Source organism: Atheta coriaria, unplaced genomic scaffold (assembly GCF_025399875.1).
Source record: "Atheta coriaria isolate IRGN ID8LTWV9N9 unplaced genomic scaffold, Caltech_Dcor_3.1 hic_scaffold_4_pilon, whole genome shotgun sequence".
Taxonomy (NCBI): Eukaryota; Metazoa; Arthropoda; class Insecta; order Coleoptera; family Staphylinidae; genus Dalotia; species Dalotia coriaria.
Genome location: NW_027045446.1, coordinates 118,713 through 134,380, shown reverse-complemented (window position 1 = coordinate 134,380; position 15,668 = coordinate 118,713). Strand labels below are relative to the sequence as shown.

Below are 15,668 nucleotides of genomic sequence, written 5' to 3'. Positions count from 1 at the left end.
GACGCTATGATACATACTTTAATCTTATTTAAGGATTAATTACATTATTGTAAGTTTTTTTTTTCTTTGGTAAACATTTGAGATCACTATGTCGTACGTAATTGATAATTAAAACTATCGAAAAGACGTTTTAAGATATGCAAAAAGCTAGCAGGATACTTTATCGAAACCTGGAATCGTTAGATAACCATTGTGAAAAACGGCCTTGTCGTTGGCAGTATTCAGGCTATACGCAAGTAGTTTTTCCGCCGCCAATGGATGCCACACGCCGAAGGTGCACGCAGGATTGTCTTCAGTGTCGTAGTAGTGACATTTCTTCGTGACACGCTTCGAAGGCATGTATTCAAACATATTCACTATATCACAATGTGGCAAGAGAACTGCTAAACCTGCAATAGCACAAAATTGCCTCTGTTTATATATTTAATTGCAACTATTTATTACTCACCTAAAAAACCGGAAGATGGCGGATTGCGTCTCAGTCTGCTCGGTGAATTGTGCTGCAAAAAGTCCCACAAGTTCCACAGCGATTTCGGATTCAGGAGGTACACCTTCGTCTTAGGATTACGTCTGCGAAAGGTCAAATAGTTGGGGAAAAGGTCATGTTCAGGATGCTGATACCATTCCTCCAGTGTGGACGTATAGTTACTGGGATCCCACGCCAGTATCGTGATGTTCCTGTAGATCTTCGATTCCAAGAACTTGAAGCGCTCCTTGCTTACTACCTGTGAGTTCAAAATGCGGATTGTTGTTTTGCGCCCGACGTCCAACTGATGCCCGTCGGTGGGCGCATGGTTAAACCGCAACACAACGTCGTGATTATCTGCAACAAAGCAGCTATTCAAATCCAGTGCAAAGTTCAACTCCAGTCTGGAAATACCAATAACTTCATTAATTCTTACCGATGAAGTGTCCCAGACGCGAGTTCACCAACGAACCACTACTTGCAACAATCGCGCAGGTCTTATACTTCTTATTTTCGAGAAAATCGCGTTTTGGTATGAAGTCTTTGAACACGTTACGACTAAAGGGTTCCTGTGTGCGGCGGGCTGTGCTCACGTTGACTTTCTTGAATTCGCACATGAGCACCTCACGGTCTTTATTCAGGTGGTTCTCACGTGCGCCCTTGTATTGCACGTTATATGGGTTCTGATTGTCCAACCCTGACTTGAGGACGTTGCCCTCGTCCATGAACACCCGCTTCAACTCGTTGAGAATCTTCTCCTTGTATTGCTTGATTTTGCTATCACATTCGTTTGTACTGTCGTTGAACAGGCAGGTATACTTTTGGGTGTCCAGCACGAAGTCGTCCCCCTGTAAATTAGGGAACCGCGGGCGGGCATTTTTGATAATAGTAACATTGTCAACATCGCGAGTACTGTGGTGTTTGGTGTTGTTGCTTTTGTGGCTATGATCAGATTTAGATGTGTCGTTGAGTGGCAGTCCTCGATTATAGGAATAGATTTGTTGTTCATAGTTGTTCGTTGTTGCGTAGACATCCTTCTCGATGTACATCCAGTATTGAGACCAGAGGACGTACATGTACCCGCACATGCCAAAAAATATTAAATTTATGAAGACCCATATTGTCACCACCAACGCTCGCATTTTCCCTGTAAATAATTGAACCTTGTTTATAACAAGAAAAACATTGGAAGCTTCTGGATTGATAAATAAATGTGTTTGTTTTCTTCGATAATTTGCTACGGAACGGAATCTTAAGTGCTTTACATTTTGTGGACCAAAACAAAAGCAACTTAGTAGCAAACATGGAAAATATCTCAATAAAAAGGTATTAATTGCCCAACTATTTTTAACACAATTAATTCAGGTATAAATCTACAAAAATGCGTAGTTTCGCGTATAAACTTTCCGAAAAACACCCATATGCATAACTAAGTAGAATAAATTGTCGTCAAACAGTTTATTTTAATTTTTGTCATTGCTGCTTGTTGTCTAGGTAGACGCGCAGCGTACAAATAAAAAGCGAAGAGGAGAACCTTGAGTCGAACGAACGTGATCACGCTAATTTTATTGTCATTGCGGAATATTTAACATCAGGAAGTGATTATGGTGGAAGTTATTACAATTACATGTGTGATACCTATGTTTCACAGGCGGGCTTGTTTTCAAAAAACATATTTTTCCAGTGAAACATGCGCAAAACCGAACCAATTCCTACTAAAAGCCAACAACCTATTATCAGCAAATAACAATGTACTTCAGACGCAAAAACTGCAACTCATAACTTTTCTTATGAAAACAATGTTGAATCATCAAGCAAATCTAATTTTATTACACTGCAAACCAATGTAAGACCCTGTACATTGGCAGTTCTCGTTCGTCGTGATCTAATCGATATTTCCATCTCAAGTCTGCAGAGTTTTGAGGTTAAATTCGTGTGCGGAGCGCCTCCGAGTAAAACAAATAAAAAAGTAACAAACGTTCAAATCTAAATTGCATAACTAATTGTGACAAAAGTGCACTACAACAGTACGACATACATACTTACAAGATTTGTTTTCGTCCGTAATTTCACATTTTAAAGCCTTGAATCGAGTCACATACAGCTCACAGCGTCTGTGTGTTGGTACACCGACCAATGAGCATGCGTATAATATGAATTAGAAAGACCGTCAACTTTGAATATAACGCACGCCATCGGAATCACCATTCAATATTTAAATATAAAGCAAGATGACGATTTCGGTAAAGGAAGAGTTCAAACGAACATGGGTCATCTCCACTCTGGGCGCAATTCTTACAGTCGGCGGAATCTGGTTGTTAATTTGGAATGAAGGACGGGCCGTACACCACGGCAACTCATTGGATGAAGCTTTTAACAACGTGGTCCCTTTGAACATCTACGAGCCTGTACAAGCAGAACTAGACGGAAGATTAGTCCACATCAGTGGAAATCTCCTGATTGATGAACCCCTAACCGAACCGGAGTATACCATCGCAATACAAGCAGTGAAACTGAAACGTCGCGTTCAGATGTTTCAATGGGTTGAGGAGAGGGTGTTGAGCAATTATGCGGATACAGATGCGCAATATTCAGAGAGCGCTCGAAATCGAGATGATTCAGATTATTACTACGTCACCGAATGGAGAGATAAGCTTGTCGACAGCAGCAGTTTCTACATACGGCATGGACACCAAAACCCCAAAGAAATGATGCTCAAGTCACACATCTACATCTCGCCTTCTGTTCGCGTAGGAGAACTGACGATAGGATCGGAAATCAAGGATAAATTCAACGACTATCAGGAGATGACCAGCGACGAGCGACCGGATAGAAGAGATATCAAACTGCATCTCGGAATTTATTATCATTCGCATGACGTGTGGAAACCGGAAGTCGGAGATATTCGCGTTCAGTTTTACTCAGCAGGTCATAATGGTGACCCGGTGACCATTGTGGCAATGCAAAAAGACGGTAACTTGGTGCCTTTCACCACCTCGAAAAATCACCAGATTGCGTTGTTACGACACGGCTTGTTCAATATTAAACAAATGTTCGATTATGAACATTCGGATGTTCGTTTCGAGACATGGAAAATGCGTATCGCGGGTGTTTTCGTCCTTTATGCTGCCAGTGTTTTTCTAGCACCAGTAATTAGGGCTTTCACTGTGAAACTACCGCGGCATTTGGCGCTCGCTGAAATTCCGCCTTCAACTAGCTTTACGATCGCGTTTTCCGTTGCACTTTTCGTGCTTTCCACAGCGTGGATCGCTCATCGTCCATGGATCGGAGTCGGGCTTTGCACAGCGTCGTTTAGCCCTTTGATATATACGCTGATGTCGATTTACGGGCGCTGATGAAAAGCGCCTGGCGTCGAGTGAAAAATCGATTCGAAGACGCTCTTTTATGAACTCCCAAGCTAGTTAACAACCGAACTGTACCTTGATTCCCCCTCCCAGTGTCACATCCAGTCGCGCATCGCGAGTTGGTTGGGTTCATGAGAATGAGTTCATCATGAGCTCTTTTTACGTTTGGAATTTGGTATTTCTTTTAGTTTGTGTTTTCGGTATCGTTTCGTGTAATAGGGAGCAGTGTGTCGCTAAGAACGGTAACAAATGTAAGAGCGAAAACAACGAAAGTAATAAATATTCAAAAGGTAAATGACAAGTGTTCTAGTGGTGATTAATTCAAATCCAACCTCAAACAACTATCTTTCAATCTGCTTAATCCAGACATTATTTTGTTTTTCAAATTATTATTTTACAGAGAGTAACGAACGATACAGTTTTTATTTAAATAAAATTACTGAAGCAAAAGCCAATTATCATCCATGTGAAGCTACAAAATGTAATTGTCACTCAAAAGTGATCACGCATGATTTAAAACCATTCAAAGGTGGCATATCGAAAGAATTAATTGATTCTGTAAGGGAAAAGTAAGTGCTTTATATAAATTTAATGTACTAGTACCAATAAAATATAATTTCAGGGGTACAAGATATCAAATAATGAATGGAAAGATATACAGAGACAAAAACTGCATGTTCCCAGCAAGATGCTTGGGAATCGAACACTTCTTGTTTGAAATATTGCCTAAACTACCAAACATGGAGTTTGTGATAAATACGAGAGACTGGCCACAAATCAATAAAAATTATGGATTGTTTGGGCCTGTATTCTCTTTCAGCAAAACTTCAGAGTTTTACGATATCATGTATCCTGCCTGGGCATTTTGGGAAGGTGGTCCGGCTATTTCACTCTTTCCTAGGGGCATTGGTAGATGGGACTTGCTCAGGGAACAGTTGGGAAAAGAAGCTAACAAGACATATTGGGAGCAGAAAGAGACAAAGGCATTTTTTAGAGGTTCTCGAACCTCAAGTGAACGCGACACTTTGATTCTGCTTTCTCGAGAACATCCAGATTTAGTGGATGCTCAATACACTAAAAATCAAGCGTGGAAATCCGATGCCGATACTCTTCATGCACCGCCAGCCAAGGAAGTATCTTTTAACCAACATTGTAACTATAAATATTTGTTCAATTTCCGTGGAGTTGCGGCGAGTTTTCGATTCAAGCATGTTTTGCTGTGTAAGTCGCTGGTATTTCACGTCGGTGACGAATGGCTTGAATTTTTCTATCCGTCCTTAAAGCCATGGGTCCACTATATTCCTGTAGATCCTAAGTCAACAATGAAAACATTAAAAGAGCTTATCGAATTTGTCAGGGAGCACGACGAATTAGCTAAGGAGATTGCCGAAAACGGTTTTAACATGATATGGAACCATTTGCGCATGAAAGATGTCAATTGTTTCTGGCACAAACTACTTAGGAAATACGCCAAGCTATTGACATATAAAGTGGAGCGAAACGATGAACTGATTGAAATTTGGCATTAGACAAATTCTAAACGCATAGATCGCTATACACAAGTACTTAATGGAAAATATCTCAAAGCGTATTTTAAATATTTCGGGATTATATTCTTTAGAGCTATTATATTGGCTTGTGATTGTCCCGTAAATGAAAATTAACTTATACTCTAATCAAATTACAATGACAATAACTACACATTCATCTTCGATGAAATCTGTCGAAATGAAGCAACAATCTATTAGCTGTTGAGTAAATGTGATAAATGTTCTGTAATATGAGATGACAATAATGCAAACAATAATTAGTTTTAAGAAAATCTTGAACAACGTATACACACACAAAGAAGTTATATGTATTTCAGTGAATATCGACTTTTAAAGTTTTTACCCATTTACGAAGATTATACGTGACTATGACAATAATTGTTTCAAATGAAACGACATCAATACGTCCGTAAAATATTATAATCACATCATTTCTAACAATCATCTCAATGAGAATTAAAATGTATGATCACAATATTGAGCATATCTAGCTAAATATCAAAAATAAACTTTGAGTCAAATATCAAATCAATAAAAAAACGTAGGATAGGAAATAGGAAATAACGATAGTTTGATGAAGTAAAAGTATGCTAATTACTGCAGAATACCTAATCTATGAACCTTCTAAGCTTGGCTTGTATGTTGTGATATTTTAAAGTTTCTATTATACCCCTTTGAATGTCTATTTATAATCGTAAATGTTGTATTTGTTATCATGTAATCGTTGATGTTAGAGATTATAGGGTTTTGATGTTCGATGTTTTAGAAGACAAACATTGAATTGTAGAATATAGGAACTATTACGTCTCTAGAATCAATCAAAATGATATCCCAAGAAAATAAGTTTCAAAACTTGTTACTACCAAAGTAAAGCAAGACACAGTTGCTTATTAATTATCACCTAATAAGATGAAATATAAATTTTGATGTAATTGCATATCTAGAGTATTAGCCAAATAATTAATGTGTGAAGCCTCATAATCAATGTTGGTGTATTCAACTCTTAGCACGTTGACACATATTAGTAGAAAGATATATACTCAATAATTGAAATTAATGGATCTATTAGTAAACTATCCTATTACTGTGAATTGATTGTTGAGCAATTTGTTCCTTATAATGCACATTCCAGGTTTGATTGTACTATTTTTGTACTATTGTATTATTTTTAGAAAATGAAACTTGTTTGTGCAATGCAAGCAACACATTTCTCTTTAAATAATACAATAATGCCCTTGTTAATATATTGTTGACATTTTCTTCAGTATAATCCCATTTTAAACTATTACACAAGAATATTTGTTACAGTTGAGATAATGCTATAGAAAATCAATTATTAAGTTTTTATGTATTCTAAAGTTTCAGTTAGCTTTTACCATTTTAACTAACTGTAATGCTCGAAAATAAATTAATCAATGTGTAGTACAACTCCCATTTATTAAAAATACCATTCTCATACAAGAAATCATAAAAATTCAAATTTTAGCAATAAAATCAATAATTGCACAAATTCCTTTGCTAAAATTCAAAGTCATCACATTCTACAACTATATAATACTCAGCGACAATAAATTATGTTACATAAAATCATAAAATTAAAATAAAAATCGAATGATTGACACTATCTGATTACTTTTGTGGGGATTTAAAGAGCAACGTTCTTTTCATTTAGTTTCATGCGTACTTTTTAAGCGCAATGATTAACGACGCATAAATTATATGACCTGAAGGCACTGTAAAATTATTTTAAAACGCTTACGAGCGTTAATCGATTTGCCTCTGAGCGCTTAATAACGCTTGCTAATGTTAATATCGTGTTTTTCGATCTCCCATCCTCGCCGTAAAATTGCCACAAGTACCTCAAGTTTTACACGTTTACAAAACGCTATCGATGTCGACGGTATGATCGCTACCGTACAGGAATTCGTAGATAGAGGATGCTAACTGATCAACTTCGTCAGGGGTTTCCTTAGTTGCACGACCTGTGCGTCTGAACTCAACGCCATCGCCATCAAAATCTTCGTCGGCGACGCCAGCGTACTTCTCACGTACGTCTTTCATGATACAAGCTTCCAGCTTCTTGTGCTTATAACACTTGAAGAAGAACATTGGGCGGACAAGCTCTCGTGAGAGCGGTGAGCGTTCTTTTTTCACATCAGGGATACATTGCTATAATTTTACATGATAAATTATTAAACTTCCTACAATTATTTTGTTAACTACTGACCGAAAATTGTTGGCAGAAAACAACACCATCTTGCATATCACGTTTAAGTTCATCTGACACGGGCAAATTTCCAATTCGCTCTGAGATCTTTTCAAAGTTAGGTTCTAGGTTTTCGTCCAAATAACCAAGTTCCTGCATGACGCATGTTACATTGCGCACTTTACCACTAGTGCGGGATGTGATAGCATCAAGTTGGTTTCTGATATCCATGTCGCGCTATAATAAATTCGCCATTTTATTAGACCAGAATGTTGCTTTGAATTCTATAAATTTCAACCTACCGAAACGCGGTTGCTGGAATAATATTGTGGTCCAAAGTATGGGAAGCTAGAGTATGATTGTGATGGAAATGCTTGTGGTTGATATCCTGGATATACATATGGCACAGCAACGGGGGCCTGGGGATATCCTCCGAAGTAGTTGGGCTGTTGGTACGGCCGATATTGCGCGGCAGCCGCAAATGGATTCTAGTGCACAAACAATAATTAAAGAAAACTAGACAGTTAAATATTTAAGTTCTTACATTGAGTGGTCTGTAAGATAGAATAGCCTGTTGTAGTTTCTCTGGATCAATAGTTTGTTGATTGGCATACATAGTATTCTCGGGATCAGCGATTTGCGGTGGTATCTGCGGTTCCCGGTTGTCGTAACTGCCATGAGGTGGTGGCGGAGGCCGGGGTAATGCTTGTGCGGTCGGCTGTGGTTGTTCATAAGTTGCACACTTTGCACAAGCTGCTTTCATTTCTTTACGGACTTGTTTCACCACTTCAGGACCAAAGCAACTCTCGTAAATCTTTTAAAATAAAATAAAAAACATATTATTAACAATGCTTATAAAGTAACAAGTTCAAATTTGATTGTTAGTTTTTTGTGAGTGATTATTACAAATTGATTTTGATAAATTACTGGCAGTCGTCTTTCTTCATGGCTAATTGAGTACAATTGCAAGTTTTGTTTGATCTCTGAATATGAGTAATAAAATTATTAGTTGTTAACGGTACTAGCGTATTTGCCGAGTAAAAAGCAGACGAGTGAACGGAACGTGTTTGCCAAACATGTTTAGCCACCTAGTGCGAATGGGGAATTTGTCCGCGCGTTTGAAATTATTTGCGAAACGGTATATTTTCGCGTGCGAGGAGACAAAAAATAATGAAATTAAATCCATGCGTTGCGAATCAGTTTTTTTAAGTAATAAATTACTTTGGAATTCTAAAGTGGTCAAAATGCAGCATATCTTCTTTCTAATGTGACTCAATATAACGACACATTCTTTATAACAGCGAAATTTGTTCAACTTGCTAGATGAAATTCCAATATTTGGTTACTATTTTGTTCCTCCATGTAACTACACCTCTCCAAAATGTGATAAGATATTTTCTTCGAATACTCCAAAATAATATTTAAAAAAATGAAATATTTGTAGTGTTTTAGTATTTTTAAAGTTTAATTTATTTAAATAAATTATTGCCGCGACATCGGGATTGTGCTCCGCTTGGAGTTTTTATCAATAAAACAGTAATGCGTGAATTGATAAAAGCTCTACCATTATTTACTCTTTGCACGAAGGCACTAGCAAATTTTAAATTTATGAGTACACGCTTTGTGTGCAATTTCATGTAGCCATTAATTAATTAGTTTTGAAATTACAATTGGAATTCACTTAAAATATCTTACCTTCATCATCGCATATCTCTTGATGAATTTATCTTCATTACTGCCAAAACCGGAAACCGACAGCAACATGGAGGCGAAGACGAGCATCGCCGGTGCAGCCAACCACACGCGTGACATTCTTGGGCCGTTTGTCTCGCGACCTGCTGCAACATGCAAGAAAAAAGATTCAGCACAAAACAAGTGGTGCGCATGAAATAACTGCGGCTTAATGATAAAATAACTTCATTGGCAATCACGCCGCGCTGGTTAATGCGGCTCATGTTAAGTGGGCGCACGAAACACGAAGGTATAAACAAATCAAAAGAAATTAATACGAAGTTATGGCATACAGAAACGTCGGGCGGCTACTCGCGCTGAATAAGTAATTATCTAACCTGATAATCTATTTTTTTCTGCGCAGAAACTCATTTACATCTAAATGTTAAATTGATTTTGTTCGAAACCAATCCGATAACGGTATTATAAAAATTCAAATTTAAATAATTAATTGAATTAATATTAAAAAAAATTTTCGAAATGTACTGTTAATAACTAAAAATTCTTCTTCTTCTCTTTAATCTTTAATATTAATTTGATTTTACCTGAAAATTTGCTGATAATTATACCTTAAACGGTAGTAAATCTCGGAATTCGCTTACACCTGTGGTACCCGAACGTATGTGAATATGTACTTGCACTTGACACTGCCAGCGGATTGCAAAGTCGCCTTGGCACTTCTTCGCCGCTGGGTCCCGCCGAGGTCTTTATACTCCTACCTCTCCTCCTCCGTCCTACGTCTGGCGGCCGCGTCTTCCGAGATCACCTCCGACGTCTAGCACTAGAGCAAGAGCAAGGATGCTCGCGGCTCACGGTCCTCGCAATGTCAAGTTCAACGCGCACGCACTTTTCAACCATTTGTTGCTACCATACACGAACTCGTCGTCTTCTTCTTGCTCCTCTTCTTTTTTCACATACGACTTATGTATTTGTTCAACTTTTTCGTGTGCGTCGCGTGTTTGCTTTAAACCACAAACACATCTCAAGTGTGTATTTCGAAAGAATATATTGAAGTTGAAGAAGACGTTGACAAAATTTATTTAAACGAGGAAATTGCACAATATTTATTTTTCGACGATTGATTTATGTAAATATCATGTAAGATTTAGGTTTAATTGAACAGTTAGAGTTGATTAAACTTGACTTTGAGCGTCGAGATTAACACAAACTGCTAATTAAAGCCTCTTCAAGTTGTACGTTAAAATCTCCAGCGCTAATTTCCAGATATGTGGCTAGAAGCGCGCACGCACTTAGCAGGTTCTTACCGAAATGCTTTTACAACAGTCTTGATTCATTTATTACGTCGATTATTGCTACACGTAGTTAGTTTTAACTCTGATTGCGCATCTTTTGTGCCAAGTGCCAACAATTTAGGTACTTAGTTAACACAAGATTCCATCATACTTGGTCAATCATAAAACACTAATTACTTCTTTTAGGCATTCCTCGCATTTCTTGTTTAATAGATGTTTGTTTTTATTGGTACATGGCACAGAACCCATAATTGTATCGACCACAATAACCACGAACGCGTTGCGCTGTAAAAAACGACGTTTAATAAGTATGCGATGATGACTAACTGCAAATAATTCGCAACTGTTATTTGTGACATTACGTCGCAAACTAGTGAAGCCTTCCATCGAACACCTTTTGTACACGAATTCGGCGAGTTAACTGTATTTATGTTATAGTAAACTACATCAAAATGTATATGTTACGTGTGATATTCTATTACATCCAGATAATAAGAAATTAGGCGTATGGAAGTTTGAAGGAGTTGGATTATAGCAAATAATAACCAAATGATCAATCATACGGTTTAATCAAGAAGCAAGAAGCGTTGTTGGATTGACATTTGAATTAAAAATTACTGGGTTCGGTAGTTTATTAGCGAGCTTATGATTATTTCGCGAGCACTTGGCTCTTTGATTGATGGAACTATTGATGGCTTGATGTGATTGAAAAACAACTTTTTATGTATCAGTTTCATTGATTTTATCTCATAATAGCACTTGCTACATACACATTACAAAAATTTGAGTTATTTTAATGTTTTCATTGATAATATTTTAGTATCAGGCAGTTAAAATGTTACTATCGATTTGATTAAAGTTGAAGTTTTGTTTGATGTAATGGAAATATGATGTTTTATTTTTTTCCCTCTCAAATAGCAGTTTTCAGCACTTATCCCGCTAATATCCGCGTATATTTTAATAAAAATTGTCCTAATTAATCCTAAAACTTTCGTCCCGTATTTTTTACTCTTCAAGTTATATTCTGGAATTTATTCCTTAGATAAAAAAAACTCTACACAAAATGATATCAACGTTAGTTTAGTGGTTTTTCCGTGAAAGCGTTACAAACACACGAACCGTCTCATATTTGCATTTATTATATGCTGTATGCTGATTAGATGCAAAATGGTCAAAATAGTTTTCCACCCCCGACTTGACAGATATTGCAATGATTTTTATTGTTTTGTCGCGGCTTAGCAGTCTTGTAGAGTGGTTGCTGTAGAACGTAGAATATCCTAGGTATTTATGAATCTATTTTACAAACACTTGTTATGGAAGTCTTGATACATTAATTTGATTTATGATATTTTTGTTTATGCAAAAATTAATTATGTTTTTAAATTATTAACACTCAAACTTTGATAAGATATAATTTTATAATTCTGCATCATTAATTTAATACTAAACATAATTCATGACATGCAACAAATTTGTACCACAAACGAGCAGACTAATTGGTACCACAAATTTGGTGTCATCTTTTTTTGTGATTGCCTAATGGCACATTATAAATAACTAGTTCTTGCGCCAGCTTTAGAAGTCATCTGCTGATCACCAACTTGAGTTCTTTTGGTTCTTTGTTGAGTGAACGAGCATTACATGGAATTTTATAACAATTTATGGTGTGAACAGCTTATTGGTGTTAAATGTTTCGCGATACAAAGAGGTACCGTTTTTTTTTCCTTACATCAATACAAGCAGCCTCATCGGGATCGGAACGCACAAAGCCATGATCCTCGGAAATTTCTTGAAAGGATTGAATTATGTCTTAATCAACATTCTATCATCAAATTTGCGAATGTCTTGATCAAAAAAGAATAGGTGCCTTCTTATATGAGAATATCATATAATATTTTAACACTTAGGTATTCACACTCGAAGTTAGATGTGGTGGATGTGGGGCTGTTTTAAGCGGAATATTCACTTTACTAAAGCGTTTGTTATGCGGTTTCATTATTCTAGGCGCTGCTGAAGAAGATCGTGCATTCGGGCTGCCATTTCCAGACCAATATCCTGTATTACCACTACTAAACAATTAATTACGTATTAATTATGTATTTATTGACATTGAAACAAAATTTTTTACCTAAATTGCTCGTCTTTTGAAGTTGTACTTGTTGTATAAGCATTATAAGCAGGAGTTGGAAGCAAAGGTGCTTTATTCATAGGTAAAGACGAAATGGTAGGTGGCCAAGCACTGCCACCCCATGAATTCCAATTATTAGGTGCTTGTTGTTGTTGGCTGCTCCAGTTTGGACCATCATTCGAATCAGAACCCATGTTATTCGAGTCTGAGTCGTTTTCAACGTCCATGGGCGCTTCGCCTTTGGTTGTCGACGGCGTGCTGATCACCGGCGGAGGCGGCGCCGTCAGCAACTTGTCCGGAAGCGGCGGCCCTGCCTCCTTCATCTTGATCCATTGATGGGCCAACGCCGCCCAGTCGACTTGCTCGTTCTGCATGCTCTGATACGCGGACGCATTCAGGGGCCATTGCGTGTAGTTCTGCGACTCGGTGGAATCACTTCCCGAGAACATTTCTCACATTTTATGCACGGTAAATATTTATGGACCCGGTTGACAACTGCGGCAGAGATACGAGATGAATGCGAAGGTCACAGAGGTTATGATGTTAGACAAGTGACATTTTCGAACCAAATTTTCAATATTTTTGCGTTATTTTCACGCAAATTATTAAAATACTGCTTAAAAACATCATAAATGTTATTATTTCATCATAACAACATAAAATTCACGCGAAATATTTATATTAAAGTAAAATTAAATAAAAGCGCTTCTGATTGGTTGATAATAGTACTGATGAAATGCGCGTCCGGCATGTGGCGCCTTTAGACAACTTTCGAGCGGCGAGTTTACGAACCTTGGGCGTAAACTTAATTTACCGCAACAACTATACTACCCGGAGTAGTCTTTGACGAGTGTAACTAGTTCTCAGTGCGCTCACTGCGCTCAGTTGCACTCCGACGATTCCGGTAGCTTTTCGCTCGCGTTTACAAAGCGTAGCGCCGCGCATCGTTCCACCTGCGCCCGAGCAGCCATTATCTACCTGTCCGTCGAGCGCGCAGGTAGCAACTTTTTTGTATTCTCTTCGTGCGTTCATTTAGGGGGCGAGTCGCGCCGTCCGCCGATAATTACATTAGCGCGTTTTGTTGGTTTTGTTGGCGTCGGATCTCGTGTGCGTGGGTGTTGCCAACAAATAATCCGTGCGTTTCCTTGGCAACGTGTGGTGTAATTGTAAATACCATCGATTAATTACAATCGTGATTCATTGCTGTAATGTGTTGTTATTTTCAGTGCAATAAAAACTAAAAATTTATCAGAAATAAATCATGTGATGAGTGTGAATTAGCATAGTGTTGTGCGCGTGCGAATTTGACTAAAAGTGATTCAGTGCAGTGATAAAATATGGAAATGTCGTGTCGAAGGTGGAGCAACAATAGCAACAGCTTTTCGTTTACGTGCATAGGTAAGCGCGAATCGCAGGTTGAGTCACCTTCTTTCTCGCAGCGTCGGAGCGACGCGCGGTCGTGTCTCGATAATCCGATATTACTTAAGCCGAGTTGAACTCGGGGCACACGATTCGTAGAAGAAGTTCAGTCACGGGCATATACAGCGTGCAGCGGAGTGGTAAAACCGGCTCCGCCAAATTTCCATTTGTCGTTTTGAGGTTATGTTCATTACGATTTTTTCCATTTCAAATTCTAACGGATAAAATTTAATTAAAACCAGCAAACATGCTGAATTATATATCAAATCGAAGATTATTTAAATGTTTATAAACTTATACAACTTACAGATTTCATTCGATTGTTTTTCATCGTTTAAACTTTAATTTAACAACGTGAACAAAACTGTGTGTTGAATCATATTGTGAGGTTACTTTCTCACTGCGTGTAGGCAACCATACATACACCAAAGTAAAACACTCTACAAAGTGTTACAAACACGCAAACATCCAAAACAATATTAAATTAATTCAATTACACATACAATATAAACAATAGAACAATTTATAGAGTTCGTGATGTGTTTTCCAACTATCGGCAATTTAAACATCGATTACACGTGTAGCACGACTACAGTAAATCGAGTAATAGCGATAAACAACATAACAATAGCGCAGAAAACAAAAATTTCAACTGCGGATAAAATAATTACATTGTATATTTTCATATTGTTGTCATGGGAGAATTTAGATGTGAACCAAACACTAAAAACACTAAAATTTTACTTAAAATTTATGGTTATCACGTTACATGTGAAAAAATATGTTTTGAAGGAAAATAGTAAAGTATCGGATGTCTGGAAACATAATTCAAGCTCTCAAGTGTATTACTAGTGCCTTGAAACCTGTCAAGACCGAAGAACATTTCCTTTCTCCATGTTTTCAAGCATTTTAAGTCTCTGGCAACCGATTTTAGCTTATAAAACTTAACCTGTTCCGTTAGCTTCTACTTTCCACTCAATTTCTATACAAAAATGCATTTTTCGTTTGCATCATTTACATCACAACGATCCAATTGCTTTGTTTCATCTCTCATCGTCTCCTTTCTCCTCTTTAAATAGTAATACGTAACTGAACGAAGTAATCGTCTCCTTTCTCCTCTTTAAATGCTTCTCACTTACTTATGCAAAGTAATATTCGTTAAACGTCAATTATTTATACTTTACCGAAGTAAAAGTCTTGTTTTGATGGTATTTTTTGCTAGCCACATTGAAACAATAAAGTTTCGCACTGATACACACCGCACAATCTAAATGAATCGCAATAAAAGTGCAAAAANCGTCTCCTTTCTCCTCTTTAAATGCTTCTCACTTACTTATGCAAAGTAATATTCGTTAAACGTCAATTATTTATACTTTACCGAAGTAAAAGTCTTGTTTTGATGGTATTTTTTGCTAGGTACATTGAAACAATAAAGTTTCGCACTGATAGGGGAGAGTAGGGTAATGGGAGTCAGCGGGTAATGGGAGTCACCCATATATCCACGAAACAATAGTTACGAGTAACGCGTAAACGGCGTTCCTACCTCCGTT

The 15,668-nt window shown here is 37.4% G+C and overlaps 6 protein-coding genes across 9 annotated transcripts in view; 3 read left to right on the top strand and 3 right to left on the bottom strand.

Annotated features, from left to right (window-relative positions):
- Nucleotides 1-2,642, bottom strand: LOC135790287 (beta-galactoside alpha-2,6-sialyltransferase 1-like). Its single transcript, XM_065300472.1, has 4 exons — nt 2,513-2,642; nt 903-1,613; nt 449-823; nt 1-389 (listed from the first exon to the last, which is right to left on the bottom strand). Exons 2-4 carry the CDS (start codon nt 1,606-1,608, stop codon nt 148-150), a joined length of 1,323 nt encoding a protein of 440 aa, XP_065156544.1. The 5' UTR covers nt 1,609-1,613; nt 2,513-2,642; the 3' UTR covers nt 1-147.
- A 55-nt stretch (nt 2,643-2,697) lies between these two features.
- Nucleotides 2,698-3,824, top strand: LOC135790289 (transmembrane protein 43 homolog). The gene has a single exon (XM_065300474.1). The coding sequence runs from the start codon at nt 2,698-2,700 to the stop codon at nt 3,820-3,822; it is 1,125 nt and encodes a 374-aa protein (XP_065156546.1). The 3' UTR covers nt 3,823-3,824.
- A 4-nt stretch (nt 3,825-3,828) lies between these two features.
- LOC135790288 (O-glucosyltransferase rumi homolog) lies at nt 3,829-6,803 on the top strand. Its single transcript, XM_065300473.1, has 3 exons — nt 3,829-4,121; nt 4,232-4,400; nt 4,454-6,803. Exons 1-3 carry the CDS (start codon nt 3,980-3,982, stop codon nt 5,358-5,360), a joined length of 1,218 nt encoding a protein of 405 aa, XP_065156545.1. The 5' UTR covers nt 3,829-3,979; the 3' UTR covers nt 5,361-6,803.
- On the bottom strand, nt 6,800-10,020 carry LOC135790290 (uncharacterized). 4 transcript variants are annotated; one of them, XM_065300476.1, is made up of 6 exons: nt 9,864-10,020; nt 9,283-9,422; nt 8,132-8,401; nt 7,890-8,075; nt 7,609-7,824; nt 6,800-7,550 (listed from the first exon to the last, which is right to left on the bottom strand). In XM_065300476.1, exons 2-6 carry the CDS (start codon nt 9,397-9,399, stop codon nt 7,257-7,259), a joined length of 1,083 nt encoding a protein of 360 aa, XP_065156548.1. In that variant the 5' UTR covers nt 9,400-9,422; nt 9,864-10,020; the 3' UTR covers nt 6,800-7,256. The 4 variants fall into 4 exon arrangements, with proteins under 4 accessions (XP_065156548.1, XP_065156547.1, XP_065156549.1 ...); XM_065300475.1 differs by having other exon boundaries at nt 9,283-9,425; nt 9,864-10,016; XM_065300477.1 differs by having other exon boundaries at nt 9,283-9,425; nt 9,888-10,011.
- Nucleotides 10,021-12,474: 2,454 nt separating this feature from the next.
- Nucleotides 12,475-13,244, bottom strand: LOC135790710 (arginine/serine-rich protein PNISR-like). Its single transcript, XM_065300980.1, has 2 exons — nt 12,700-13,244; nt 12,475-12,637 (listed from the first exon to the last, which is right to left on the bottom strand). Exons 1-2 carry the CDS (start codon nt 13,146-13,148, stop codon nt 12,475-12,477), a joined length of 612 nt encoding a protein of 203 aa, XP_065157052.1. The 5' UTR covers nt 13,149-13,244.
- Nucleotides 13,245-13,555: 311 nt separating this feature from the next.
- Nucleotides 13,556-15,668, top strand: part of LOC135790235 (protein crumbs-like) — a 13,895-nt gene continuing 11,782 nt past the window's right edge. Inside the window, 1 exon segment of the mRNA XM_065300347.1 lies at nt 13,556-14,097. Coding sequence (XP_065156419.1) covers nt 14,037-14,097 — 61 coding nt within the window. The 5' untranslated portion in view covers nt 13,556-14,036.

Bases quoted from the DNA above. Each gene is read 5' to 3' on its own strand.
- LOC135790710 (XM_065300980.1), bottom strand. From the start codon at position 13,148: ATGTTCTCGGGAAGTGATTCCACCGAGTCGCAGAACTACACGCAATGG. The intron at 12,638-12,699 runs GTAAAAAATTTT...ATTGTTTAGTAG, and splicing joins TCAAAAGACGAGCAATTTAG to TGGTAATACAGGATATTGGT.
- LOC135790290 (XM_065300476.1), bottom strand. From the start codon at position 9,399: ATGTCACGCGTGTGGTTGGCTGCACCGGCGATGCTCGTCTTCGCCTCC. The intron at 8,402-9,282 runs GTAAGATATTTT...TTATTTTAAAAG, and splicing joins AGAGATATGCGATGATGAAG to ATTTACGAGAGTTGCTTTGG. The intron at 7,551-7,608 runs GTCAGTAGTTAA...GTAAAATTATAG, and splicing joins TTTTCTGCCAACAATTTTCG to CAATGTATCCCTGATGTGAA.
- LOC135790289 (XM_065300474.1), top strand. From the start codon at position 2,698: ATGACGATTTCGGTAAAGGAAGAGTTCAAACGAACATGGGTCATCTCC.
- LOC135790288 (XM_065300473.1), top strand. From the start codon at position 3,980: ATGAGCTCTTTTTACGTTTGGAATTTGGTATTTCTTTTAGTTTGTGTT. The intron at 4,122-4,231 runs GTAAATGACAAG...ATTATTTTACAG, and splicing joins AAGTAATAAATATTCAAAAG to AGAGTAACGAACGATACAGT. The intron at 4,401-4,453 runs GTAAGTGCTTTA...ATATAATTTCAG, and splicing joins ATTGATTCTGTAAGGGAAAA to GGGTACAAGATATCAAATAA.
- LOC135790287 (XM_065300472.1), bottom strand. From the start codon at position 1,608: ATGCGAGCGTTGGTGGTGACAATATGGGTCTTCATAAATTTAATATTT. The intron at 824-902 runs GTAAGAATTAAT...GCTTTGTTGCAG, and splicing joins GCGTCTGGGACACTTCATCG to ATAATCACGACGTTGTGTTG. The intron at 390-448 runs GTGAGTAATAAA...GTGCTATTGCAG, and splicing joins GCCATCTTCCGGTTTTTTAG to GTTTAGCAGTTCTCTTGCCA.